Source organism: Sceloporus occidentalis, unplaced genomic scaffold, assembly GCF_023333645.1.
Source record: "Sceloporus occidentalis isolate IW3139 unplaced genomic scaffold, rSceOcc1.0.p SCAF_106, whole genome shotgun sequence".
In the NCBI taxonomy this organism is placed as follows: domain Eukaryota; kingdom Metazoa; phylum Chordata; class Lepidosauria; order Squamata; family Phrynosomatidae; genus Sceloporus; species Sceloporus occidentalis.
This window is the reverse complement of record NW_028317086.1, coordinates 1,779,467-1,806,839: the sequence shown is the minus strand read 5'-3', so window position 1 is coordinate 1,806,839 and position 27,373 is coordinate 1,779,467. Positions and strand designations below refer to the sequence as shown.

The 27,373-nt window shown below is 39.7% G+C and overlaps 1 protein-coding gene across 1 annotated transcript; it reads left to right on the top strand.

Moving 5' to 3' along the window:
* The first annotated feature begins 11,728 nt into the window (after positions 1-11,728).
* On the top strand, positions 11,729-21,197 carry LOC149283330 (dimethylaniline monooxygenase [N-oxide-forming] 2-like). Its single transcript, XM_089497710.1, has 8 exons — positions 11,729-11,866; positions 12,839-13,027; positions 13,631-13,796; positions 15,693-15,835; positions 17,670-17,869; positions 18,199-18,557; positions 20,381-20,453; positions 20,837-21,197. Exons 1-8 carry the CDS (start codon positions 11,735-11,737, stop codon positions 21,195-21,197), a joined length of 1,623 nt encoding a protein of 540 aa, XP_089353836.1. The 5' UTR covers positions 11,729-11,734.
* Positions 21,198-27,373: the final 6,176 nt, after the last annotated feature.

Sequence of the window (27,373 nt, the reverse complement as noted above, 5' to 3'; positions counted from 1 at the left end):
AAGTGGAAGGGAGTAGGCAGAACATAGGTGGGGGAGGGTGTGACCAAACACCTTCCCCCTGCCTGGAGGAAGAACAGACGGACCCAGAGATCCAGGTAAATGGCAAACATGGAGAGTGTGTATTACCGAATGTATACCACCATTTTCCTGTTTAGATAAGCCTTAATAACAGGCATTAAGAGTTCTTATTTTCCTACAATATAAATGCAACATGATAGTGTAATAATAGCATAATTGCATAATAATAACATTAAGTAAAGCAACAAAAGCATATGATTTATTTTAGTAACTACCATTGCACTCTATTTTCCCCTTGATTTAGGTTTGGCTTTGGAAGAACCCAAGCTCTTCAGACACATTATATTGATTACATTAATGAAGTTTCCATGGAGATTGGAATCAGCCCCAACATGATTTATCTGTTTCTCACGGACCCTAAACTGGCCTGGCAAGTCTTTTTTGGTCCTTGCACCCCTTATCAGTACCGATTAACCGGACCAGGGAAGTGGCATGGTGCAAGGGAAGCCATTATGACACAATGGGACAGAACAGTAAGCCCAACAAGGACCCGCATTGTGCATAAGAATCATAGCTCTGATTCTAATTTGGTTGGACTATTGACTGTTAGTGCTATACTAACTGCCATTTACGTTGGTTATTTATGCATATCATGATATTTCAGTGGTATTGAATATGATTGTAACATGATTGAGTTATTTACTCTTCACAAATTACCTACAAAGGCCTTAACTATGCATTCTTCATTGGTTGGGTGCATGGGACACTGCAATTTTCTTTTAAATTGAGGCGACTTGATGGGTTCTTATCTGCCAAAACATGTTTTTATGTTAACCTCCTATTCCATGGGCATATTACTTAATCATACATATCAATCAATCACATAAGACTAATGCTAATCCAAATACCTTATGTCTGATATTGCTTTTTAGAATTTTGTTTTAATCATTTACATACTTTTCCTCAATAACAAATATTAGATTGTTATAGCGGACAATTTCTAAAAAGGGTTCTGTTTTTGTTGTTGTTTTACATTGAAACACTTAATAAAGAAAACGCCCATAAAGGAAACAAGTTCTTCTTTCCTTTGTTTCTTTACCAAATAGTGAAAATCTGTGGGTTATGTGACATACTGTCAGATATTTTATGCCAGAAAGTATGTGTATCATTTTTAGGCATATTATATGTCACACAAAAACAAGGTTGAGTCAGAGCCATCTTGTTTTCTCATAAAGCACATACATGGTTACAGTTGTGATCAAAAGTTTGCATACCCTTAAAGAATTGGTAATATATTTACCATTTTTAAAGAAAACAGTGAGCAGGCAAAACATATTCCTTTAATTTCTTATGGGATTCATATCCAACTGTAGGTTATAACAAAATGGCATAATCATAAAACAAATGATTACATCCAATTACAGTGAGGCGTGTCAGGGTGTTGTCGGGCAGTACTGACTGACATTTTCAAGGCTTTGGATTTCTTTTTATATACTTTTCCATCTTTATAAAGTTCCACTACCTTATTACGCAGGTCTTTTCTACTCCCCATGGCTCAGTATTTAGCCAGTTCAGCGCATCCACTAAGCAATATCAGTAATTGTTTTTAAAATTAGGCAGTTCATTCAATGGACAAACCTATAAAAAAATGATAGGAGTTATTATAAAGACAAAGTCCAACAAAAACCTTTAATGGTTAAAACTATCTTTGATAGATGGGTAATACACTTTAATTGCCTTTTTACATAATTTTTGTTACCAATTTCAATACTGGTCAATAACTCAAAGTACTTATTAGACAAGAGCTCCTCTTGGTGCTGAATAATAGGAAATTTGTAGGGATATAATTGGGTAACACCTGATATCTTTATTGGAAAGTTTAAATCCAAAGGAGGCAATCGTAGAAATAAAGTTTGTCTTTAAAAGTTCACGTAATCACACACACTCTTGGGATACTTTATGGTGTTTGCTAACTTCAAGGAAATTATTTCCATTTATATAATTATTTCCAATTCTTCATCAACAGAGACCAATTGGGCACCAGCAACAAGATATTATTTAATTTTTATATTTTTACATATAAATATATATAATTGTCTTCTTCAACGTTTAGAATAAATGTATGCCTTTTTGGAAAAAAATATATTCTTCTGATTGTCTATAATGGTTTATGAGAACCATCAAATAAAATGCCAATGTGAAGGGTATAGTGAGGTATAGTGAATATCAGAAATTGTATTATCATCTTCAGAATTATGATTTTCAAAATATGGTTAAGTTTTCATAGTAGAATCATAACATGAAGATGTGTGCTGACCTCAAGAATGATACATGGCAGTAGGGGTTAAATGGGGCTAAGAAATAACAATGGATGACTAGCTATCAGGTTGATGGGGGGTGTTTGGTACCTGTAAGCAGGGCGGACTGACCCATCTAGGACCTGGGTTGTCTCTCAGGTGTCTCTCTGCACTGTACTCCGATCCCCACACCCTGACAGAGTGAGAGCATTTGAAAAAATATATGGTTTCATATGATTAATTGAATTGGCTAGCTTCAAAGATGTCCCAAATAGGAGGGTGCAGGGTGGCCAGGTGTCAAAAGCATTTGCTCTGAAAAAAACCTCGTCTTATAATCGAGCAAATACAGTATATTTTTTTCATAGTAAATTAGATGATATGATCAAAATAATGATATGTAAAGAAAGACTTTCTTGTGCTTAATAACACAATACCGTATTGGCTCGGATATAGGCCGCCCCCGTATATAGGCCGCACCCTAAAAGTTTGGTGCTTTTTTAAAGAAAAAGTTTTTTTCTTTAAAAAAGCACCAAAAAAACATGCTGCCACTCTGCCCCCCCCCGAGATATGCTGTCACTGTCCTCCCTCCCCGAGATATGCTACCACTGTCCCCCCCCCCCGAGATATGCTGCCACTGTCCTCCTCCCTTCCCGAGATATGCTGCCACTGTCCTCCTCTGCCCCCCGACTTACCGGAGCTGACTCCCGGGTGTCTTGCGAGGCCGGCGGGGGACATCTACGCAATACGCGTATACAACTTCCGGTGCCGGATGTGCCGGCACCGGAAGTTGTATACGCGTATTGCGTAGATGTCCCCCGCCGGCCCCGCAAGACACCCGGGAGTCTGCTCCGGTAAGTCAGGCGGGGGGCCAGAGGTAAAACGCAACCTCCCGTGCCGGCACCCCCCCCGTGGGAAGTGCTGGCAGGGGAGGCTGTCTGTGCGTATCGGGGAGTAGGATGCAGGTCCCCTGCACCGCTGCGGGGGATCTGTATCCTAACCCCGCTGCCTGCCCGGCGCCCGGGACTGCATGTCCCGGGCGTCGGGCGCTAGACCCCGAATATAGGCCGCACCCCCACTTTAAAGACTTAAAGTGGGGGAAAAAAGTGCGGCCTATATTCGAGCCAATACGGTATATAATTTATGCGGGTACAGTAAATGACAGAAAATAAAATTACAGCTAAACAGCAGCACAGCAAAATACTGATCTGTCCTTAAGGGTTTAACAAACCTATGGTAAAAATAAAATGTTTTGGTCATTGGTAAACCCTCAGAACTGAAGGGGTTAAAGAAACATTCACTATAGTTGTCCTTTAAAGAAATGATAGTTTCTAGCTAGTTGTGTGCAAAACAGGATTTTTGTCTCAAAATGATTGTAATAATGCGTAAATAAAACGCCCTAACACATCTTTGCAAATGGTGTGATGGCAAGTTTCTAGATATGAGTTAATGAGTACACGTTCATGGATGTAACCACATTTTTAGATAAGAGTTAATGAGCACACTTTGGTAAACATCTGCACATAAAAGTTGGCCACTTACATAGATCAGTTTATGTTGCCTGGTGCTCAGCCCTGCAGCCTGCCTCGCTCTGTGAATAGGTGCAAAGATTTGAGGGTCTCCTGGTGCAGGAAACAATGTAAGTTTATTATTTTTTAGTCGGTTAATTTATAGGCATGATTTCATCTACTGAGTTAAAGTGTTAATGTATTCTAGAATCTGTTAACCCTAGCCTGTCGATACAGAAGTTTTAATTTGTACTGTTCTTATAGAGTTAAATAATTGTTTTGCTGTAGTTGCAAGGACTTTATTTTGGTACTGTTCCCAGCAGATGGTGCCAAAGGGTTTGCAAGTATAAGCGAGTATTTTTGTACTGTTTGTGGAAGCAACTTTACTGTTTCAAGAAAACCTCAGAACACAAACAGGTAAGGCAAAAACATTTTAGAACTTGTAAACTCAATGCATTGAATGATACACTGCATAATTAAGCCACAAAATATGTAATGTGAGGGCACTGGGGTTTGACATAAGAAAGATCCATGGTTCTTAAATATTATTTCATATTATGTTACCATGGAATGCATCATTTAAGAAACTGGCTTTAGGATTGGGAGTCTAGCATGTATGTTCAAATGGTTAAGAATGTTTACTTTCGTTTCGGAGTACATTGAAACAGCAGTTGATTTCAGAATTAAAAAAATACTGAAAACAGATTTATAGGAGGGATCAAATTATTTTGTTGGGGTATTTATAGTAGCTCTTAGTACTCTAGTGTCATATCCCTGTAATGACTAAATCATTTATTGATTTGATTGTTTATATAAAAAAATAAGCTGGAACTCAGGACAGTGTGATAGATGTGTTGCAAACACTATTAAAACCTATTATCACTTGAAAAACCTAGTGTTCCCACTGTTAATTCAATAATGTTTTTGATACTGTTAATGTCTAAACTCGATGTTTTTTATTGGATACAGATAATGTATCTAATAATAGCAATAGGCATTAGACTGCATTAGGCCCCAAATCATTTTTCATTTAGTTTTTGGCTCATTCAGTTCGAACAACAAATTTTGTTTCCTGACCTTTTGGTTCAGATGAAATTTGGAGGGCTTTTTTATTTGGAAACACATGAGGAGACCATTGTCTGGTCCCCTCTGATCTCTGTGCAAATCTAGAGATGAGACTGACAAGACAGATGGGAGGGGAAAGAGGGGAGGAGGTCTGTCAGAGTGTGGAGCTGCAGAGAAAGAAATGACAGGAGGGATGGGAGGGGAAGCAAGAGTGGCGAGAGGGAGTGAGTCTGTGCAGAGAAAGAAGAAGGAGAGAGGGGAGTGAGCATATAGTGCACACATTGCCTGCAACCAGTGACATATTTACCTTTGGGGCTGCCTTAGACCCACCTAGTCCAGCGTCCCCTGCTGCCTCCTGCTCCTTGGTCGGATATGACATCATATACTGGCGCATTGTGTCTTAAAGGCATGCATCAACTTTTAATTAGGTCTATGGCTGAGCCAGCAGAGCCTTGAAAGTATAAATGGACTAGTTCTGCCTTAAATATTAAAACTAGTAGCTTGAGACCCACAGAACCCCTCACAATTTTGCTTTATTTAATGTTAGAAAGTTGTACTTAATGTAAGGAAGACTTACTTTACTGAGAGATGGTGGATATGTGGAACAGCCTCAAGGCACAAGTTGTTTGAGGTTCACAGAACCTGTGAGATTTTTACTTGTATTTCATGTAAAAAAGGTTTACTTGATGTAAGGAAGACATACTTAACTGAGAGGGTGGTGGATATGTGGAACAGCCTCCTATCAGAAGAGGGTTGAGGTCCACAGTGCCCCTGAGATGTTTCTTTCCCTCATCTTTAAACCTCTCTATTTAAAGTTGTTTTAGTTGGGGTTATAGATATTATTACAATTTTAGTATTAAATTGATCTGAGGAAGGGTTTTTCAGTATATATGTCTTTGGTATTTAAATGGTTAACTATAACTCCCTGATTGTTTCCTGGGGAGTTTGCATTTGCTAATACTAATTAATCAACACTTGATTTATTGAACACCTGAATGCTTAACAGTGTACCATTTTTGAAGATTTACCATATTTTCTAGGAACATTGCCAGAAATGCTATTTATAGCTTGTTTAAGTCAATCTTCTAATTAACTGGCCACAGTCCCATGAAAATGTGAGGTAATGAGAATAGGAGGGATTAAAGAGAAGGGGAGAGAAAAAAGAGAAAGGACACAGGTTGGAAGAAAGGGGAACCAGAGAGAAGGGTGGAGATAAAAGAAAAAGGGGAAAAATAAAGAGAAAGAAGAGTGAGAGGGAGAAATAGGAAAGATCATGAGAAAAAAGAGTGAATTAGACAGAGGAGAAGTTATGAAAAAAGGGGGTCATTGGGAGAAAGAGGAATGATAATTAGAAAGGGGAGAGAGAGTTTGTATTTTGAAAGTTTTTGTATGTAAGGGCAAGTAAGCATATGGCTGTAAGGGCAAGTGTAAGCCAGGATGTTGTGTAAATGTGAGTGTGTATTTTTGTGTGTGTGTATGTGTGGGTAGGCATTTGTAAGGACAGTATATATGTGTGTATCTATCCATTACTGTTTTGGACCTAAAGTGTATGGAATGCTTCACCAACCCAGGAGAACTATTTAGTATTTTTTTTAAACAAAATTTTTACTTTTGCTGTGTAAAAATGTAAAAATGTTCACTATGAACCATATCCGTACCTATCCCTGCTCCTAAAATAGAGCAAATGTTTGCAGTATTTAAATAAATATCCATGTTAAAGTAAGTATATACACAAGTAGGGTTGGGTTATTGATTGGGCAAAATCAGTAGATGCCAAAGCGCACCTAGTTTTCCATGCTCCCCTCTCAGGCACACAGCAAATGCCAGTGAATCCTGACATCAGTAAGTACACAGTCCAGGAAAGATCCCTTTGGGCACAACTCATATGACTAACATTAACCCATTACTGTATATGTAACAGTGTCAGCTTGCTAATTTAGTGGGCAGTCTTGTGTTGTCTCAACGTTCCATTATGGTTTCTTAATGCTCATCTATACATGTAATAGCCTTGTCATGTAAGAATTGTCACTCATTCTAAGCACCACCCAGTGTGAGTGGCAATTGCCAGTGGTGATGGCTATAAAGAGGGGGTGAAGAACAGAGGCATTTTAGGACTGAGGGGCAGCAGAGGGGTTGCTACTTGATAGTATTGCAGGGGGACAGGGTTCTGACCAGTATGTGGAAAGGGTGAGGAAAGGCTGATGGCTGGGTGCTGGGGGTGTACTTAGAGTAAAGGTGCAGTGGGAGAGTTAAGGGAGCTTCCAGATAATGTGTGCGGGAGGTGGGGTGAAAGGGAGAAGAATAGACAGGAGGAAAGGAAGAGAAAGAAGAGAGAGGATGGGGAGTAGAGAGAGTAGAAAAAGAGAGACGACACATACACTAATATTATGTATAAGCATGGTTCATCACAGCCTATATGCTTTAAACGTCTTTTGTAAGATACAGTGGAGGATATGCCATATCCTAAAATATTAAATTAATAGTACATTGAAAACCTGCAAAACATGGATGGAGGCTTGTTCAAACTATAATAAATTCACAGATTCAGGATAACATGCATTAAGCGTTTTGACTACTGCGTGAAATCTTGTTCATCAAGGAAAACAAGTAAAATAATGACATTTAAAAAATATCCTGCTTAGATTAAAAAAAATACAATATAGCTGGTTTAAATGTTGGTTGTATTTTTTATTTTATCAATAAGTTTTGTTAAATCATTAGGACATGTTAGTGAAATATGGAATTTAATCACTGAGGGTAAATCAATCCTAGTTACTATCCCATTAATGTACAAGAACTGATAGCGTGATATCAAATTTCATATACTTTTTTTCTGGATATTGTATTGTAAGACCACCTGCACATTGAAAGGCAGGATTAGTCAGTGCCAGCATTCAAAAACTGTACAAAAATTTAGCATTCAACCCTCAAGCTGTTATGTGAGACTTTACCTCTGTGGGAAAATGCAGTTGGGTTAGTTTATGAAGATTATAGGGGCACAGTGTCAGGGACTGTGTCCATACAGACGACTGTAATGACCCAAAGCACCCAAAGATTTTGTTCAGGAGTTATTGAGCAGTAGCGGAGTCGGACAGGACCTGTGCAGGGTGACTGCACTCAGGGGAGGGCTGGCAGCCTAAGGCCTGGGGGGCAAGTCTAGTCAACTGGCCCATTGCACCATCAAAGCGGCTGCGAGCGACATTGAAAGCGGCCGTCGTGCGGTAGTCACATCACCAGCGCCTAATGAAATTAAAGTGGCCGGCGTGCACGCACCGCATGCCTCAGCTCTTCATCACACCCCTTTTAAGACGTGGGAAGAGGAGCTGAGGCATGGCCGTTGGGTCTGACTGCCGCATGATGCAGGGGCGTACCTAGAGTATTTGGCACCTGTGGCAGACCCTGTATGTGGCACCCCCCCACACACACACACACACTTTAAAACTGCATAGTTTCTATGGTTAGGCAAACATTGACAGGGGTACAGCATATTTGTTATCATTATATGCTTAGGGATTATGCAGTACCACCGTCAATGTGTGCCTATACATTGAGCCAGACACTGACAACCCCTATCACTATATACTAAGCCAAACATTGATGTGGTGTAGGCTTACCACTTTAGTGACTGGCCTAGTATATAGTAGGGATGCACCGAAATGAAAATTCTGGACTGAAACTAAAAATTCAGCATTCACTTGGCCAAAACTGAAAAAAAAACAAAAAAAACTTTAAAATACTTTATTAAAAGTAACACCAAAATTAGACAAAAAAATCAACAACAATATTAACATATATATATATATATACACATATATATAACAACAATCACAATCCTATCATGCCCAGGTTCTAGCATGTGCTGGCTGACTTAGTATGATAGGAGTGTGATTGCTGTTTGCAATTATATATATATATATATATATATATATATATATATATATATATTAATACTGTCATTGAATTATTCTGTCCAATAAAGGTGTTAACACACCGAAGTTGGACCAAAAAATAATTTATAACAGCAATCACACTCCTATCATGCCTAGGTAGCTACTACATGCTGGAATCTGGGCATGAAAGGAATGTGATTACGGACTCCCTATGCCAAGCTATCCCCCAACACGTACACATCCATGCTATCTGGAACCCTCATTCACAAACATTCAGCATAACACCCATCACTCTCACACACTTACATTCAGCATAACACCCATCACTCTCACACACTTACTAATCCACTCTCTCCTACCTTTTCTTCTTTCACTCTCACTTTTCCTCCTCCTCCTCTTCTTCTTCTTCTACTTCTTCTTTTTCCTGTCCTTCCGGTGTACTGAGTGCGGCAGACGGTGGGCGTGGCTTCAGTGTTGTGCGCCGGGATTTGACATCAAGTCCCGGCGCACAGCCACAGTTGCCGCGCGCATCGTTTCTGGAGGCGTGCCGGCATGGTGGCACCCCTCAGATGAGCGGCAGCCGGGGCGGACCGCCCACCTCCCCCCCCCCGCCAGGTACGCATGACGGCCGCATTCAATCCTGCTCACGGCCGCTTAGTTTTTAACTTTGCGGCCGCAGCCGCATTGAATGCTAGTCTGCCGGTCGTCCGTCCGGCCCACCGGCCCGGATTTAGGGCGGCCTGGGGGGCAATTGCCCCCCGGCCCAGCCCGCCCCTGACTGCACTCTCCCGAGTGGGCATCAAGGGTTGTGCGGCCACATACCAGGCCCTGTCCAACTGTGCTGAACACAATCTTGCGGCACTCTGGGTCGTTACAGTCGTCTGTATGGACCCAGTCCCTGACATATGGCCGCAGGCAAAAGGCCAGGAGTTTGCAGAGTTGAAACTGCAGCGCTTTCAGCTCGTCTGCTTCTGTGTTATGCTGGTTCCGGTGTTCTGTTAGCTCTTTCTGCCTGTTATGATGCATACCTGTTTCTGGACCTGAGTCTGCAAGAGTCGTCTTCCTCATCCCTGTTCAGTTAACCTGTTCTGAGCCCCGGCAGAGGGGTGTCCTGTCCCTGTAACCTGTGTTCGTGATTCCTGCCTTGGAGGAGGTCAGTCTGCTAAACAGTGTTCCGGTCATCCAGTGGTCTCTTCTTCTAGTCTGCCTGGACCCCCCCTTTTATGAGAGTACCCTCACGTCTCTGGACATCCGCCAGACAGGCCTTCATTCTGTTGATGTTTCTGTTCACGTCCGGAGGCCACTCATTCGAAGGGGGATACTGTCAGGGTCTATCCAGGCTGCAGAGCTGCATTTCTCTGATTTTCCCTGTCTCGCTACAGTTCCCCCTCTGCTGTAATCCATTCCTGAATTTCCAAATGCTCTGTTCTGTGCTTCTGATTCCTTGATTCCAGTTGTGCTCTTTGCTTCAGCTCTGTTTCCTTTATGTTTGTCTCAGTCAGCAGTCTAAAGGTATGTCCTTCTTGCTTTTGTGTCTAGATTCAATGTTTAGTTTCAGGTTATTAATAATTCAGTAGGCAGGGTTTAGTGCTAGGACCCACCGAATATTGGAGTACTTTGGCGTAGTGGTGGGCTAAGCATACAATGGCCATATGATGTGACGGAATCTCCAATTGTTATCTTATAGTCCTAGGCTAGTTCTGTGTTTATGTGCGTCAGGTTTTTTTTGGACCTTTGCCCTCTTTGCCCTGATTCATCTGAGGATTTCGGTTCCTCTCTCCTCTCCCCATGTCCCAGTTAAGATATCCTATCCTTGCTTAAAGGAGACGCGTTCGGAGGATTCAGGCTCCTCACTCCATCCCCTGTGTTCCTTGTCTTGTTCCCTGTCCTCTCTTGTGTCCTGTATATGTATGTCTTGTCTGGCTATGTTTCTTGCTTTGCCCCCCTTGCGTGCTCTGTCCCCCTTGCTTGCTATGTTTCTGCTGTTGCTCTGCTTGGCTTCTCTACTCCCAGCCTGAAGCATCCTGCACATTCGTCTGGAGAGCTATGTCTCATGCCTGCTCTGGGGTGCCTGCAGGATATCACTTTGTTTTGTTTTTGACAACATCCGCTGCTATGTCAGGGCCCTGGTATGTGGCTGCACAACCCTAGGTGCTCAACACTTGGGAGAGTGCAGTGCCCTGCACCAGGCCCTGTCCAACTCCGCTACCGCGCAATAACTCCTTCATACCATACATGGGTGCTCTGGGTCTTTACAGTCGTCTGTATGGACCCAGCCCCTGACACTTGCCACTGTATATGATGTTTTCATATACAGAGTTGATTCAATTTGAGATGAAATAGATACAACCTGATGCATTTCACCACTTTAAGGTGGCTTCTTCAGAGGTAATACAGTATATCAAAATTATAATATGAGTATCCTACCAAAAAAGGAATAAATTATCATGCATATTAAGAGAATGTCATATAAATGTAAATCCAAAAATATTCATAATAAGCATTCCTTTGAGAGTTAATAGATTTAAAGACCTGATATTTCCCAACAGGCACCTGACTGTGCTTTTTTGTTTAATTGGTCACATTTTCAGTCATTTTAACGTGTTTTGTAAAATATATATATATATATATATATCTAAATGGGGCTAGTTAACTAACGCCCCAAAACGAGGTTTGCAGCAGGTAGGTTGACATTTGATGATGGATGAAAATAGATTAAGAATATTGGCAGTAGTTTTATTAATGTTCACTGAATCAGTGTACATTTGTCTACTTTTTATTGTTTTTAGTGTTGGGTGGACATTTTTTAAGCATCATTGATTGTAAGCCTGTTGTAAGCTCATTTTTAGTGCTAAAAAAATTACAGACTGCAGTGACATCAAGATGTTGTTCAATTTGAATCAGCACTCACCAACAAGTAGATACCTACATATGTACATGTCTAACATTATAGGACATAATGACAAAACAAGTGGCAATAATTGGAGCTGGATGCAGTGGGCTAGGAGCCATCAAATGTTGTCTGGAAGAAGGTTTGGAGCCAACATGCTTTGAGAAGAGTGATGACCTTGGTGGACTTTGGAGGTACACAGTAAGTATTTAAAGGTTACAGACACAGGTTATAATGAGAGAGAGCCAAATATCTGCTTGGTAGGTACAAAAGTTCAATCTCAATTAGAGAACATTTATAGTTGAGTAACTATGATAAAAAGAGTTTTTTTTATGATGTTTGGCTAAGTTTGTTGCAGAGGCAGCAGTTTTAGAGAGAAGCTATTTCATCACTAAACCTTTGAATTTTAAAATGCAGACTTTTTTACCCTTTAGCTTCAAGGGATAGAACGAAATGTCTATTGCACCTCTTACCTGAGTTTTGTCTAAGGGCTGTCCTGCACAGCAGGCAATTGCTCTCAAGGGATCCATGTATAAAGTGGATACAGAGGCAAAAGGTGATATTTGTTGACCTTATTTGCATGCGCCTACCCAGAATCCCTTGTGGTTGTGGCAGCACCATGAGATTTCTGAGGGAAAAACAAGCCTTCTGGCTTCTCTGGTGTCTGTAGATGAGTGTTTAATAATACTCAAACCATTCCTGGACCATGTTTGCTTTGTAGCAGGGTGCAATATCCTGCTAAAAGAGGCCAATGCCATTAGGGAATACCTTTTCCTTGAAAGGGTGTACATGGTCTACAACAATGCTTGGCTAGGTGGTACGTGTTAAAGTAACATCCACATGAATGGGAGGACCCAAGGTTTCCTAACAGAACATTGGCCAAAGCATCACACTGTCTCTGTTGGCTTGCCTTCTTATCTTAGTGCATCCTGGTGCCATTTTTTATCCAGGTAATCGACGCATCCAGCCATCCACATGATATAAAAGAAAACGTGATTCATCAGGCTAGACCACCTTCTTCCATGGCTCCATGGTCCAATTAATATGCATTTTTGAGGTCTTGATTGATACGCATTAGATCTAATAAAACTCACACCCAAATGTAGAGGAAATGCAATATAAGTTATCACGTATAGTGTCCTCCCAGACATTGTTCAAGTTTTCCCATCACAGGAAATGGTGGAAGAAGGAAGAGCCAGTATTTACAGCTCTGTGGTAACCAACACCTCAAAGGAGATGATGTGTTTTGCCGACTTTCCCATGCCAGATGACTTCCCAGCATATTTGCACAACTCAAAGGTTTTGCAATACCTTAGACTCTATGCTGAACACCACCAGCTACTGAAATACATCCAGTTCAAGGTGAGTTCATTGAGTGGTATATTCAATGAAAAGTTAATTTGTCAGAAACAAATAACCAATTGACCGTTAAAATCAAAATGCTGCATTGACTATACTGTCTTGCTGTTCTTTTCCCACTGTGATGTTGCACAACATATCTGCAGCATTACTTTTCAGCACTTGCCTCTAGCAGATGATTGACCAGTCCACATTCTAAAACATAATTTTGGCATGAGTAAGCTGTTAGCTGGAGATGTCTAACTTTCTCCAGGGACCAACATAACTAAGCGAAGTAGAATCAGAAAGTTTAGCTTTGTACTTACCGGTAATATTTGTACCAGTTGAAATGCAGATTTTGTTTGTTACCCATGCAGTCAGACCTTAGGAACTCACTGGATCAGAAGAAATCAAACAAACATAGCAAAGATCTGGTTAAGTGAAAAATAAATATTCCTTCACAATAATACATGATTTCATTGTTATATCGGCGCCGTGACATTTTTCTGGATTTTTAATTTCAGTAAAATAATCAATGTGTATGTATCAGAAACCCACCCTGAGAGCTATTTTCACTTGACATTGTAAGCTTTTTCTAGCACACCACAATGCATTTCTCTCTTACAGACTGAGGTTTGTTGTGTGATGAAGCATCCAGATTTTGCTAATACCGGCCAATGGGAAATTGTAACTGAGAAGGATGGGAGGCATAAGAAGAAGACAACATTTGATGCCGTTTTAGTTGGCAATGGTCATTTTTTTAAACCGTATCTCCCCCTTGATTCTTTTCCAGGTAATACCAACTAGGCCTTAAAAAAACCAATATGCTTTATTTAAATTAATGGAGAAATATTTAAATGAAAGGAGAAAAAATAATACCTTTATGCAATGCACCTTACAGGGGTCATGAAATGTGCAGGTATGACTGCCCTTGCTCTCCTGTTACAGACTAATCTTACCTAACAAGTTGGCAGAAAATATTTTGTTCCAAAGAAAAAAGTTCTACTTTTCCTGTTAATACTATCCCTTGTTGAAAGCATAGATATATTAAATATTTTCGATCATTTTGAAGTTGGAGACAATGAAAACTTGATTTAGTCAGGCACAAAAAAACAGGAAGAAAATGTAAAAATATTTTAAGATATCTTTGTTAACTCATTCCAACTTAAATAACTTTCAATTGCTACTTTGGAGAAAAGCCACCTTTCCAGTGATGTTTGAATCTATTTTAATTTCCCAAAATGTAATCTCTCAACAGACCACAAATGCCTTGAGGTTGACAAATGCTATTGCAACAGGGGTTTAAGTTAAAAACAGACTTAGATTCAGTCAATACTGAAGCTGACCCCAGGATGATCATTTTTGAAAATTACCATCTCAGGATATTCCTTAGTAAATGGTACCTAGTTCAAAGCCTAGTGGGTATGTTTAGTATATAATCACACACGACTAGAAGCAGATGTTATAAAAACAGAGTGGCTCTCTAAATTGATGCCACTGTTGTGAAGAGATGAACATGTTGAGGACTGGAGATGAGAATTACTGCTCTAATCTTTATGCTAAGTCAGCATGGTCCAAAACCCAAACATATCATGGGCTATTGCAATTTCCTTAAGTTAGCTAGGTTTAGTCAACTTTGGAGCTGACCGCCTGTGTTGCCCTTTCATTTAAAGGGCAAGCTAGTGTTCCATACAACCACACCAATAAAACATGCTTATTAAAACACTTTGTAGGTAAGTTAATATGTGTTCTTCAATCTGCAGGGAAAAATGAAGCACTCATGTTAGGAGAAGCTGCAGCTCCAGAGCCGTAGTGTGCTTCACCCTCTGTGGTCCCATTTTCACATCACTTTAGGCTGATTGTTTAACCTTTAAAGTAGGTAAACAAAAGCAGCAGAGTCTATTCAGATTTAATCTGTGATCCTTTTCGTGCAGCTTTATCCACTGAAAAACTAAACAAGTGAGAGAGTAAATAATGCAATACCTGTTTTTTTTCTTTTCCTAGAAAGTATAACTTTTTTGCTAATATTTTTGCTTACCATTTTGGATGAAAATGAAGAAATCACCTATTATCTTGCCCCATAGCACCTCATATTGCAATTTCTTAATTCCTCCCTATTGTGCTTATTTGATGCTGTCATTTAAACAATTCAAATTTGAAAATAAAATTGCCTTTTTTGAAGAAGCCAAGCTCATTGTTTCAATGTACTTCATTAGTTACAAGTCCCCCCCACCGGTAACTAACACAAACTCTAGTAACACTCACTTTAACACACACACTTCCACATACACACTAACTCTGACATACTCACGCTAACACACCTCACATCCCTTACCTTGCCTTAAGCTTTTTTTCCATAGCTTTTGTGTGTGTAGGCATGCTATTACTATAGGATAGCATAACCTTGTGTTAGCGCGACCCCACTCTCCCGTATCATGTTGGGTGAGCCTAGACTTTAGACCAGCTTGCGGGGATAGATATTGCCCCCTAACTTCGTATGAATGTCCGTAAACAAGACTAGAATACAACAGACATAAAGGAAGTGAAAAGCTACAATTTTTTACCTGACATTCGCAGTTATGGCGTTCTTGTAGGTATGTTTATTGTATATATAATGTGTAACATAAAAGTGAATAGGATGGTAAAATCACACTGATTTTTTTTGTCCTTTTATTTTTTCACATTGCAGGTATAGAAAAATTTAAAGGCCAGTACATTCACAGCCGTTTCTATAAGAAAAGTCAAGATTATCACAAGAAAATTGTACTGGTGGTTGGAATTGGAAATTCAGCTGGAGACATATCTTCTGAAATCAGTGGCACAGCCAAACAGGTAAAAATACCTTTATGTGTGTATATGTACGACCTGGTACCGTATTTGCTCGATTATAAGATGACCCTGATTATAAGACGACCCCCCAAAATCTAAAAATTAATTTAGGAAAAAAAGAAAAAGCCTGAATATAAGACTACCCTATAAGAAAAAAGTTTTACTAGTAAATATTAATTCATGTAAACTATTTTTTAATATTTAATAAAAGCTATGATTGAGAAAAATATTTTTTTGTTTTTTTTCCCTTTTATTTGCCAACCTGCCCCCCCCAGTTATGCAAATCTGCCCCCAGGCTTGCCACTCTGCCTCCAGATATGTATTATACCCTCCTTTATGCCACTGTGCCCCATGATATGCCTTTTAATACCCTATATGCCCCTCTGCCCCATGATATGCCTTATACCCCTATATGCCGCTCTGGCATATGGGGGGTTAAAAGGCAAATCATGGGGCAGAGTGGCATATAGGGAGTTAAAAGGCATTTCTGGAGGAATATATCAAGCCCAGGAAGCCAGTACATGCTAGAACCTGGGGATGATAGGAGTGTGATTGCAGCCTCCCTATGCCATGCTACCACCACCACTCCCCCTTACACATCCATGCTATCACACACACTCATTCACAAACATTTAAATACTCATTCATTACATTAATCACACATACTTGCTCATTAACCCTCCCCCACCCCCTTACCTGAACTGCAGATCTCTCAATCGCAGACTTCTGCAGGGACCCGGCTGTGCAAGCAACTTATCTGGCCCCACCCCCAGAGGAAGCAAGGAGGGGGGCAGAGTCATATGACGACTCTGCTGGCTTCCTGTTCTCCTGATGCTAGTACAAGAGACGCTGCTCGCGACCAAAGCACCAGTAAGCAGCCTGGGCCCAGCTGACATTTTTTTTGAGGTCTGATTAGAAGACGACCTTGATTATAAGTCGAGGGGTATTTTTCAGAGCATCTGAAAAAAACCTTGTCTTATAATTGAGCAAATATGGTATTTGCATCGTGAGATTAAGCGCTGCGTAAATTGTTGGCACTATATAAATAAAAGATAATAATAATAATAGACAACCGTTTCTGAAAGGACAACAGACCTCATGTTCGTGAGTCAATAATAACCAAGTTAATAATATTCAGGATTATCACCTCATTTAACACCAGAAATAACAAACTTTTCAGGGAACACAGTTTAATTCTTACAATCAGCTTCTTTTAGTTTTCTGGAGAAGTTTTGCCTGCTGGACATGAAAGTCCTTCTTCCCATGAAATGTTATGTGTCTAAAAATCTATATGTGCTAGTTTCCCTCGTTGTCTCGCGTTTTCTCGTTGGACAATTGTAGCCCAAATGTTTTAGAGGAAAGAACACTTTTATTTAACAATTTAGCAGAGTTTGCTAAATAAGGAGCCATGCAGCAGTGCTTTTTTATAATGCTACTCCCATGCTGATGACACCCAATAACCCACTTCCAGCGTTATTCACAAAAACTCAAATAGGTCCATTTTGTTTTTTAAATAAAGATTCAACATCTAAATTTGTACCATATATAATATAAATCTAATGTATCCTCTTTTGTTAGGTATATTTCAGTACACGTCAAGGATCCTGGGTGCTAAGTCATGTTTCACAACAAGGATTTCCATTAGACATAAGATTCTCAACACAGTTCCATTTCTGGATTACTAATGATTTATCTGCCCAAATCCAGCATTACGCGCTAAAACACACAGGAGTCCATTGTTTTGTTCTTTGTTTTTCATAGAGATTCAACATCCTTTCCAACTATTTTTAGATTTGTACCCCATATAATATAAATCTAATGTATCCTCTTTTGTTAGGTATATCTCAGTACACGTCAAGGATCCTGGGTGCTAAGTCGTGTTTCACAACAAGGATTTCCATTAGACATGATGTTCTCAACACGATTTCATTTCTGGATTACTAATGCTTTATCTGATGGTGTTAGAGCAAAGATGATTGAAAAACAGATGAATGGGTGGTTTAACCATGCAAACTATGGTTTACAGCCTAAGGACAGGTACAAGTTATATTTGTTACATGACACAGCATGAATTGGTAAACTAGATAAAGTTCATATGGAAACCTGAAGGACAATATTTAAATATAGTTTATGAAATGCACTCTGTACAGATGAATGGGAGCAACCAATGCTGTTCAGGTCTGTGAAATAAAAACAAGTAATTAAAACCTACAAAAAGTGAAAACTATTTTTGAGGTGCCATAGCTGGTAGGTAAGTAAAAGGGGAGATATCCAGCAATATTTAACAAATAAGATGTTTACCTATACTCTGTGTGAAACCTATAAAAATGATTGCCTTTATGTTAATAGTTTTCTGCGTTCTACAGGTCTACGTTAAAAGAACCAATTGTAAATGATTACCTTCCCAGCAATATCCTGTGTGGAGCTGTCCGAGTAAAACCCAGCATTAAGGCATTCAGAGAGACTTCTGTCATTTTTGAGGATGGAACAGTAGTTGAAGACCTGGATGCGGTTATATTTGCCACTGGATATAGCGTCTGCTTTCCTTTCCTCGATGACTCTATCGTCAATGTTAATGATGACAACAAAGTCACACTGTATAAATATGTATTCCCTCCGCATTTAGAAAAGCCAACACTGGCTTTTCTGGGAGTCCTCCAACCATTTGGGGGTGTCATACCGGTCGTGGAACTACAGTCCCGCTGGGCCACTAAAATTTTTAAAGGTTAGCATGGTGGAGATTGTAAACTTGAAAACAATACAGTAAATACATGCTTAAATTCGTGCAGTAGATATCCTAGTACCTTTAGGTCTTTAGATTCTTTGTCACTGGATATATCAAAGTACTGGTATAATATAAAAGTATCATTTCTAGATTACCAGATATCCAATGACATCTAGTGATATATATCCTTTCTCACGACGCCCCTGATATAAATGGATCATATTTTTTCTTTTACATTTCTTAGTTTCATATATGAGAAATTGTTGGATAATTTCCCCAAATTCAGATACACAGACAAGTCCTAAATTAGTTTAGTTCCAGGGGCCCAGAATAAACCTACAAATAAGGGCAGGTTAGCCTAGCAAAAGAAATATCAAAACCTATATTGCCTATGTGAAAATATAATTATCACATTAACCCTAATACCTGGTTGTGCCACCCTTGCCGGCAACAAATGTAATCAAGCATTTTCAATAACTGCCAATGAGTCTTACATCACTGTGGAGGAACTTTGTCCAATTCTTCTTGTAATTCAGTCGCATTGGAGGGTTTTCAAGCATCAACTGCATTTTTAAGATCATACCACAGTATCTCATTTATATTCAAGTCTGGACTTTGACTAGGCCACTCCAAAACTTTCTTTTCACTACTTGTCCTGCTGCATAACCCAACTGCTAGACCTTTAGGTCACAAACTGACCTTCAGGAAAGCAGAATTCATGGTTCCATCAATTATAGCATGACCAGGTCATGAAGCAGCAACGCAAATTGTTAGTTTTAGATCTAACCATGTCTTTCAAAAAGTTCAACTTTTGGCTCAGCTGTCCACAGAATATTAGCCCAAAAAGTCTTAGAGGTTTTGGTAAATGTAAGATGAGCCTTTCTGCTCTTTTTTGGTCAGTGTTTTTTACCTTGCAACTCTCTCCAATGGATGTTATTTTTGTACAGTCTTTCTTATTGTGGAATTGTGAACATTGACTTTAACCAAGTCAAGTGAGATCTGAAGTTTTTTACATGTTAGTCTGGGTTCTTCTGTGATCTCCTGGGTGAATGATCGATGTGCTCTTTGAGGAATTTTAGTAGGCCAGCCACTCCTGGGAAAATTCACTATTGTTCCACCATTTGTAGATAAAAGCTCTCACTGTGATTTGCTGGAGTCCCAGAGCCTTCAATGGCTTTGTAACCTTTCAAGATGGCCGTCGATTACTTTGTTTCTCATCTGCTCTAGAATTTCTTTGGATCGCAGCATCATGTGCTACATTTTGAAACCTTTTTTGCCAAAGTTCACTTTGCAAGAATATTAGATTAAACAGGGCAGGCAGTAATTATACATTTAATTTGGTTAATTGGCTGATTTAGTAACTAACAGGCAATTTACTTCAAATAGGGCCAGGAAGGTTTGAATAGCTTTTTCCTTTTGAAATGAAATCATCTGCAATTTGTATCTACTTAAGTTATCTTTCATAATAGAAGGGGCTAATACTTTTTCAAAGTGCTGTGGTGTTCTATATTTTCACCTGTGTTTTGGATATGAATGAAAAGACAAGTTTTACCACAGTTGCCCAACACATTTCTCTCTTTATGTCATGACTGCACTTTTTTAATGGTAATTTAACCTATTCTTTGTAAGGGTGGAGTGAACAAAGACCTCAAAACTGGAAAGAATCCTTCGTTTTTAATCTGATTATGCAGCAATACAGAAAAACATAAACTATAGTTTAAATTAATTTAGTTATAATAAAATATGTGAAGGATTAAGATGAACATTTTCACATGTGTGCCTGCTTTCTGAAAATTTAACAAAATACTATGACATTGTTCTAGGTGCTGCTTGTTTACCTCTGGTGTCCAAAATGGAAGATTATATTAAAAAGAGTGAGAAACTCAGAGCTAAGAAGTGAGTGAAAGCCTAAAATATCTTATATTAATATCAAATTGCATTGATAATTATATTCATAGTTATAGCCATAGCCCCAAGTGGTGCAATGTCATATGTGGTACAGGAGAAAATCCAATAACTCTTAGAAGCACACCTGGGAGTCTTCTTCCTCCAGGCAGGGAAGTACTGTGTGACCATGTCCACACCCTGCCCACTCCTTGCCTAGTTCCTTCCTACTAAAGCCTGCCTGGGACTAGCTCTGTCCATACATTAAAACAACTCCACCGTTTTGGGTAGCCATGTGATATAATTCACTCACAAAATACAAGTAGTTTATTCTCTGAACAATTGTAATGCTGTGTAATGGTGATATTTTAATGATTTCATTTCCCTGTTCGCAGCTTCACCAAGTGTAGAAATCAGAGTCTTCAGGCGCAGTATGTTGAGTACATGGATGAAGTTGCCATGGAAATTGGTGTCCGTCCTAACATAACACGCTTCTTACTTACAGACCCCAAACTTGCTTGCAAAGTCTTCTTTGGGCCTTGTACACCCTATCAGTATCGTCTAACTGGCCCTGGAAAATGGAATGGAGCCAGGCAAGCTATCCTGACCCAGTGGAACAGGACTCTAAATCCATCCAAGACCCGTATTGTTTACAATTCTCAAGAATCAAATTATAAGAGTCGCTTAGGTTATTTGAGTTTAGTAGCAGCCATCTTCATATGTTTATTTTGCATTGCCTTAAGTTTGTTACTTTAAATGCTGTTGTATCATTTACGATTTTGTAACAATAGGAGCCTGTGGCAGCTGTCCCTTGGGCCCCTCCAACAGCCAGCATAGTCTGGAGGTCGAGGTCTGTGCAACCACTGACATGGACATCTTTAGTAGATGTCAGAGATCTGTGCACCATCTGTCAGAGATCTGTGCACCATCTGCTGTTGGAGAGTGCCAAGAAATAAGGTCATATCCTGGAACCCAGCATCGTTCACTCTGCAGAGGAGGCAGCTGCACAGATCTCCACCTCATCAAGATGCGATTGGACTGGGGGGGATCCACTAGGAAGCTTGCCACCAACTCTTTTATGCATAGAGATGGTCCTGTACCCCCCAGCAGAATTGAGATCTGGGTTACTGCACATGAGCTAAACATCCTTTGTTTTATAAAGTAAATCTTGACCTTGCCTATTTAGTTCATGAGATGTACCTTCACGCCCTAGCTATAGACACTTGTTTTTATATTTAAAAACTTTTTCCCAGAACTCTAAATCAAGTATGGTTTGACAGACCCAATTCAATGATTTACTTAAGCATATTGTTTTAATAACAAATTACAAAGGCATTCCAAAAACATATTTTATATTTAAAAGTTAGCAAAATATATTCAAAATTAGAAACAGGTGTTGGTGAATCCATGTGCATTAGAGGCTTAACTGCTGCTGGTGTTAATTGTCAAAATAGTTTGGGTTACTTGGGCTGATATAACTAGCAATAAGGGTACTTTAAGCAATCAGTGTATTGGTATGATTATATTTGATAAGAGTTTAATCATCAGCTTATTCTGAAAAAATCTCTCTCCATAATCATATTAGGGACATATAGTGAGATCCTGTGTTGCTAACCATGCATCTATATAGATGCATATATCTATGTATGTACTTATAAAACCCATATGGACTGCACATATTTTCATGTATTAAGGTAGTGGGTGCTACGTACTGGAAGCCAGAACCCATACAATACAACCCGATATCCCCAAATAACCTCAGAGACCAACATAATGATTAAAAGCAGGCCACAGCATTTATTAAAACTTTTCACAGAATACAGAATACAAACAGAAAACAGTGAACATTCAAAGTTTATTATAAATAACACAGACTCTTACAAAATAACTTACTACAATAACTTAAGATAAACTAATAGTATACAATAACTTAACTGTTCCTGCCAGCCACCCACTAGAATCTCTGCAGGGTTCTCACCTCCCCCTTTTCCACCACAAATCCACATACCCCCAATCAAAATGTTGACCACAGCCAGCCTTAAAGCTTGGTGGGCATGTCCACTGAAAAGCAACCTTAATGTATACTGTAAGAGGTTATGGGAGGGATTGAGACCCAACTCGTCTCCTGTAGCATTTCCTTCTCCTCTAGTTATTGTCCCTAGTTGGCAAGGACATACCACCGGCCACGCTGTTCAGAGACGCGGATCCCCACCAGAGCCATCGCCTGCTCCACTTCCTCTGGAATAACTAAATGAAACAGAAAAAAGAAAAACAAAAATTCCAAGTTGAAAAACTGAGTTGTGAATGTCCCAAAGGTTGCTTTCTAGCCCCTAAACAACCAGACAAACCCATGCAACGGTAATATCACTGTACTTAGCAGATGATGCTGAACACATATTGGGGTGTTTGGAAGTGACATATACCAGGAGCTGTAAATCTACAGTATCTCACAAAAGTGAGTACACCCCTCACATTTTTGTAAATATTTTATATATTTTCATGTGGCAACACTGAAGAAATGACACTGCTACAATGTAGTGAGTGCATAGCCTGTATAACAGTGTAAATTTACTGTCCACTCAAAACAACACAGCCATTAAGGTCTAAATCTTGGCAACAAAAGTGAGCGCACCCCTTAGTGGAAATATCCAAATTTGGCCCAAAGTGTCAATATTTTGTGTGGCCACCATTATTTTCCAGCATTGGGCATGTAGTTCACCAGAGCTTCACAGGTTATCACTGGAGTCCTCTTTTACTCCTCACGGAGCTGGTGGATGTTAGAGACCTTGCGCCCCCCCACCTTCCGTTTGAGGATGCCCCACACATTCTCAATAGGGTTAAGGTCTGAAGACATGTTTGGCCAGTCTATCACCTTTACCCTCAGCTTCTTTAGCTCCCCAGTGCCGACAGCACTCATGCAGGCCCAGGCCATGACACTCCCACCACCATGCTTAACTGTAGGCAAGACACACTTGTCTTTGTACTCCTCACCTGGTTGCCGCCACACACCCTTGACACCATCTGAACCAAATAAGTTTATCTTGGTCTTAGTGGACCATAGGACATGGTTCCAGTAACCCATGTCCTTAGTCTGCTTGTCTTCAGCAAACTGTTTGCAGGCATTCTTGTACATCCTCTTTAGAAGAGGCTTCCTTCTGGGATGACCAATTTTATGCAGTGTGCGGCGTATGGTCTGAGCACTGACAGGCTAACCCCCCACCCCTTCAACCTCTGCAGCAATGCCGGCAGCACTCATACGTCTATTTCCCAAAGACAACCTCTGGATATGATGCTGAGCATATGCACTCAACTTCTTAGGTTGACCATGGCAAGGCCTGTTCTAAGTGGAACCTGTACTGTGAAACCTATATATGGTCTTGCTCACCATGCTGCAGCTCGGTTTTAGGGTCTTGGCAATCTTCTTATAGCCTAGGCCATCTTTATGCAGAGCAAAAATTATTTTTTCAGGTCCTCAGAGAGTTTTGCCATGAGGTGCCATGTTGAACTTCCAGTGACCAGCATCAGGGAGTGTGAGAGCGATAACACCAAAGTTAATACACCTGCTCCCCATTCACACCTGAGACCTTGTAATACTAAGGAGTCACATCACACCGGGGAGGGAAAATGGCTAATTTCAATTTAGGGGTGTACTAACTTTTGTTGCCTAGGTTTAGACATAAATGGCTATGTGTTGAATTATTTTGAGGGTACAGCAAATTTACACTGTTATACAGGCAGTACACTAACTACTTTACATTGTAGCAGAGTGTCATTTGTTCAGGGTTGTTACATGAAAAGATATAATAAAATATTTACAAAAATGTGAGGGGTGTACTCACTTTTGTGAGATACTGTGTGCTTGAATTACAAACTTTGGCTAAGGCTGTGATAACATTAGTGGATAGAAGTGTTCAATTATTAGCTTTTGAAATACCCTAGGGTGTCTAGGTTTCACAAATGTATAATTATGATAAATTGAATTGGCCAGCTTTTCTCAAACAGGACATAGGGGCAGGATTACAAGGTTTGAAAAAACATGTTTTGAAAAAGCAATATGCTACCTGTACTTATTGCCCTATAACTTGCAAAAACATTGCATATTTCTAAACTCAGGACAAATTGGAATTAATTAGAATTTAACAGGTTTACTTTAGTTTTGCATTTATCTTTTTATTTACTTAGTCATATTGATACTTAGTTTTGTTCCTTATATATGTGACATATTTGTTCTATTAAAAGGTTTGGGTATGAGGATTCATAGTGTGCTTTTAACGCTTAAAGTGTCTTATGGCAATGTAGCCCTGATTATACACTTGGTTCATTTACCCACATGTACATTTGTTGTGTCAGTGTCTATTGATTTATTTCATACATAAAAGGTAGGATTTATTCATTATTGTTTCGTTTCATTAATTTATTTTTAGCTGTATTAATTAAAAGTTATATTTTATTAAATCATTATTATAGTCATGTTTATTATCTAGCACCTCTTTCTTTTTTATTTGTATTTCCCTAAACTTGCTTGTCTTATTTGGGGCTTCGATACACTATTAGCATACCAGAGACTCCAGGAGAGGTGCTCCATCTTCTGGTCACCACAGGAAAACTCTGGAATGTGGAAGCAGCAACACTCCCTTAAACGGTGGCGTGTCAGTGAGAATGCCCACCCATGACATTGGCGTTACCTTCTGCCTCCATCCTGCGAAAGAGGGGACCCTGGGAAGATGGAGCCATAAAGTTCCAAGGTATTACTTCAGTACCATCTAACCAGCTCTGGTAAATTGAATGGAGCCAGGAAAGCCATCCTGACCAAAGGAACAGGACCTGTGTTTTTATGATTCTCAAGAATCAAATTTTAAGAGTCATTTAGGTATTTTGAGTTTGGTAACAGCCATCTTTTTGTTTATTTAGCATTGCCTTAAATGTGTCATTTTAAAAGCGGTTACATAATTTAAGATTGTGTAACAATAACTTAAGGGCTTGTGGCAGCTGTTCTTCGGGGCCCCCTCAACATCCACCATAGTCTGGAGGTCAAGGTCTGTGTAACCATTGACATCTCTATTAATGTTATGTCCTAGAGATCTGTGAACCATCTGCTGTTGGAGCTGCACAAACCTCTACCTCTTTCAAACCAAAGTATGACTGGACAGGGGAACCCAAAGAGGAGCTTGTCACAGACCCTATTATGCAAGAAAACGAGACCTGGGTTCCTGCATGTGAGCTAAACATCTTTTTTATTTCATGATTTGGACTTTAATGTCCTAGCTATAAACATTTGTTTTATTATTTAAAAACATTTTCCCAGAACTCTAAATCATGTATGGTTTGAACAACACAATTTCATGATTCACTTAAGCATATTGTTTTAATAAATTAAAAAGGCATTCCAAAAACATATTTTATATTTAGTTTTAGCAAAATTTGTTCAAATTAGAAACAGGTGGTGGTGAATTCACATGTATTAGAGGCTTAACTGCTGTTGGCGTTAATTGTAAAAATAATTGTTGGTTCCTTGGACTAATATAACTAGCAATAAGGCTACTTAGATGTGATAAGAGCATAATTGTCAGCTTATTCTGGAAAAAACATCTCTCCATGATCAAATTAGGGACATACAGTATAGTGAGGGACATATTTCTCTACCAGAGTCATGGCCTGCTTCTCTGCATCTTAAATAGCTAAATTAAACATATCAACGCCAACCTCATTGAAACGAACCCCTATTGATGTAAAATATGTTTACAGCCCTCCTGCTGTACTGGTATCCCTCTAACCTTAATCACAAACATAGTCATCCACTTGTTCAATTTGATGCGTGAGGGCTCAAGCGCTTGGACCGGCTGCCAAAAATTCTGAGAAACCATCTCCAACCAAATGATCTAAACAAAAGGAAACTGTGTTAAAACTCATGCTAAGTCATGATAAACTACTTTAAACTCAAAACAGAAACCAAACCAATGTCCCCGCAGGTGAATGACTAGCACTCCTAGGGGATCTCGATAACTGCTCCAAGAGAAGCTGAACCCAGCACATCCCCCTAAAACTGAACCATCACACCCCTGCCTCGTGCAGTGACAAACTGGACCTTAAAAGAACCAAAAGACAACATTGAGCTAGGATCTCCAGCCAAGCATATGATAAAAAAACAGCAGCACAAATTAAGTAAACCCAACCTCGCTAACACAGAGCTTTCTGAAAAACCTTAATAAATTGTAAATGGGATAGGTAGGATCCCTCCTGATGCATGAAAACGGGTCCTTGGACATCAGGGCAAACTGCACAATATCTCAAAAAGGTGGCAGATGGCCAGATCGCCAACCCCTGGGATAGCCTATAACCCCACCCAAACACTCTTCCTGAGCACATCAGTTGTTGAGCACCATATCCTACAATGTACTGAACATCTTCCTGAAAAATCCCACCAGGAACCGACTTGCTGGGGCTGACCAGCTCCCCAATACACATGGTGCCAAATGAAACCTCGAAGTCAGACAAACAGGGCCCAAAACAAGCTTACCAGACACTGGCCTCCTCCATTTACAAGAGCAGGTACTCCTCCTCCGCCACTACATAGCATTCTAAACCACAAACAAGCAGAGGTGTAAGAAATGAAAAATGTCTTTAAAAATGTGATTTAAATGTAAATTTAATGCATAAACATTTTGTGTTTGGGAAAACTTGGGTCTGTGTGTAAGATTTTACAAGTTGTAATATATTGACACAGTAATGCACTACAAAGGGTTTGGAATCAGGCTCCAACAGAGAGGGGTCAGACACTTAGAGAAAAAGGTGCTGTATTTTCACATAGATGTGTGTTTTCACACAGACTGTTTCCTCCACAAGCGGCACACAGGCACCTGGCCATCCACGTCATGTAAAAGAAAATGATTCATAAGACCATGCCTCCTTCTTTCATTGCTCCATGGTCCAGT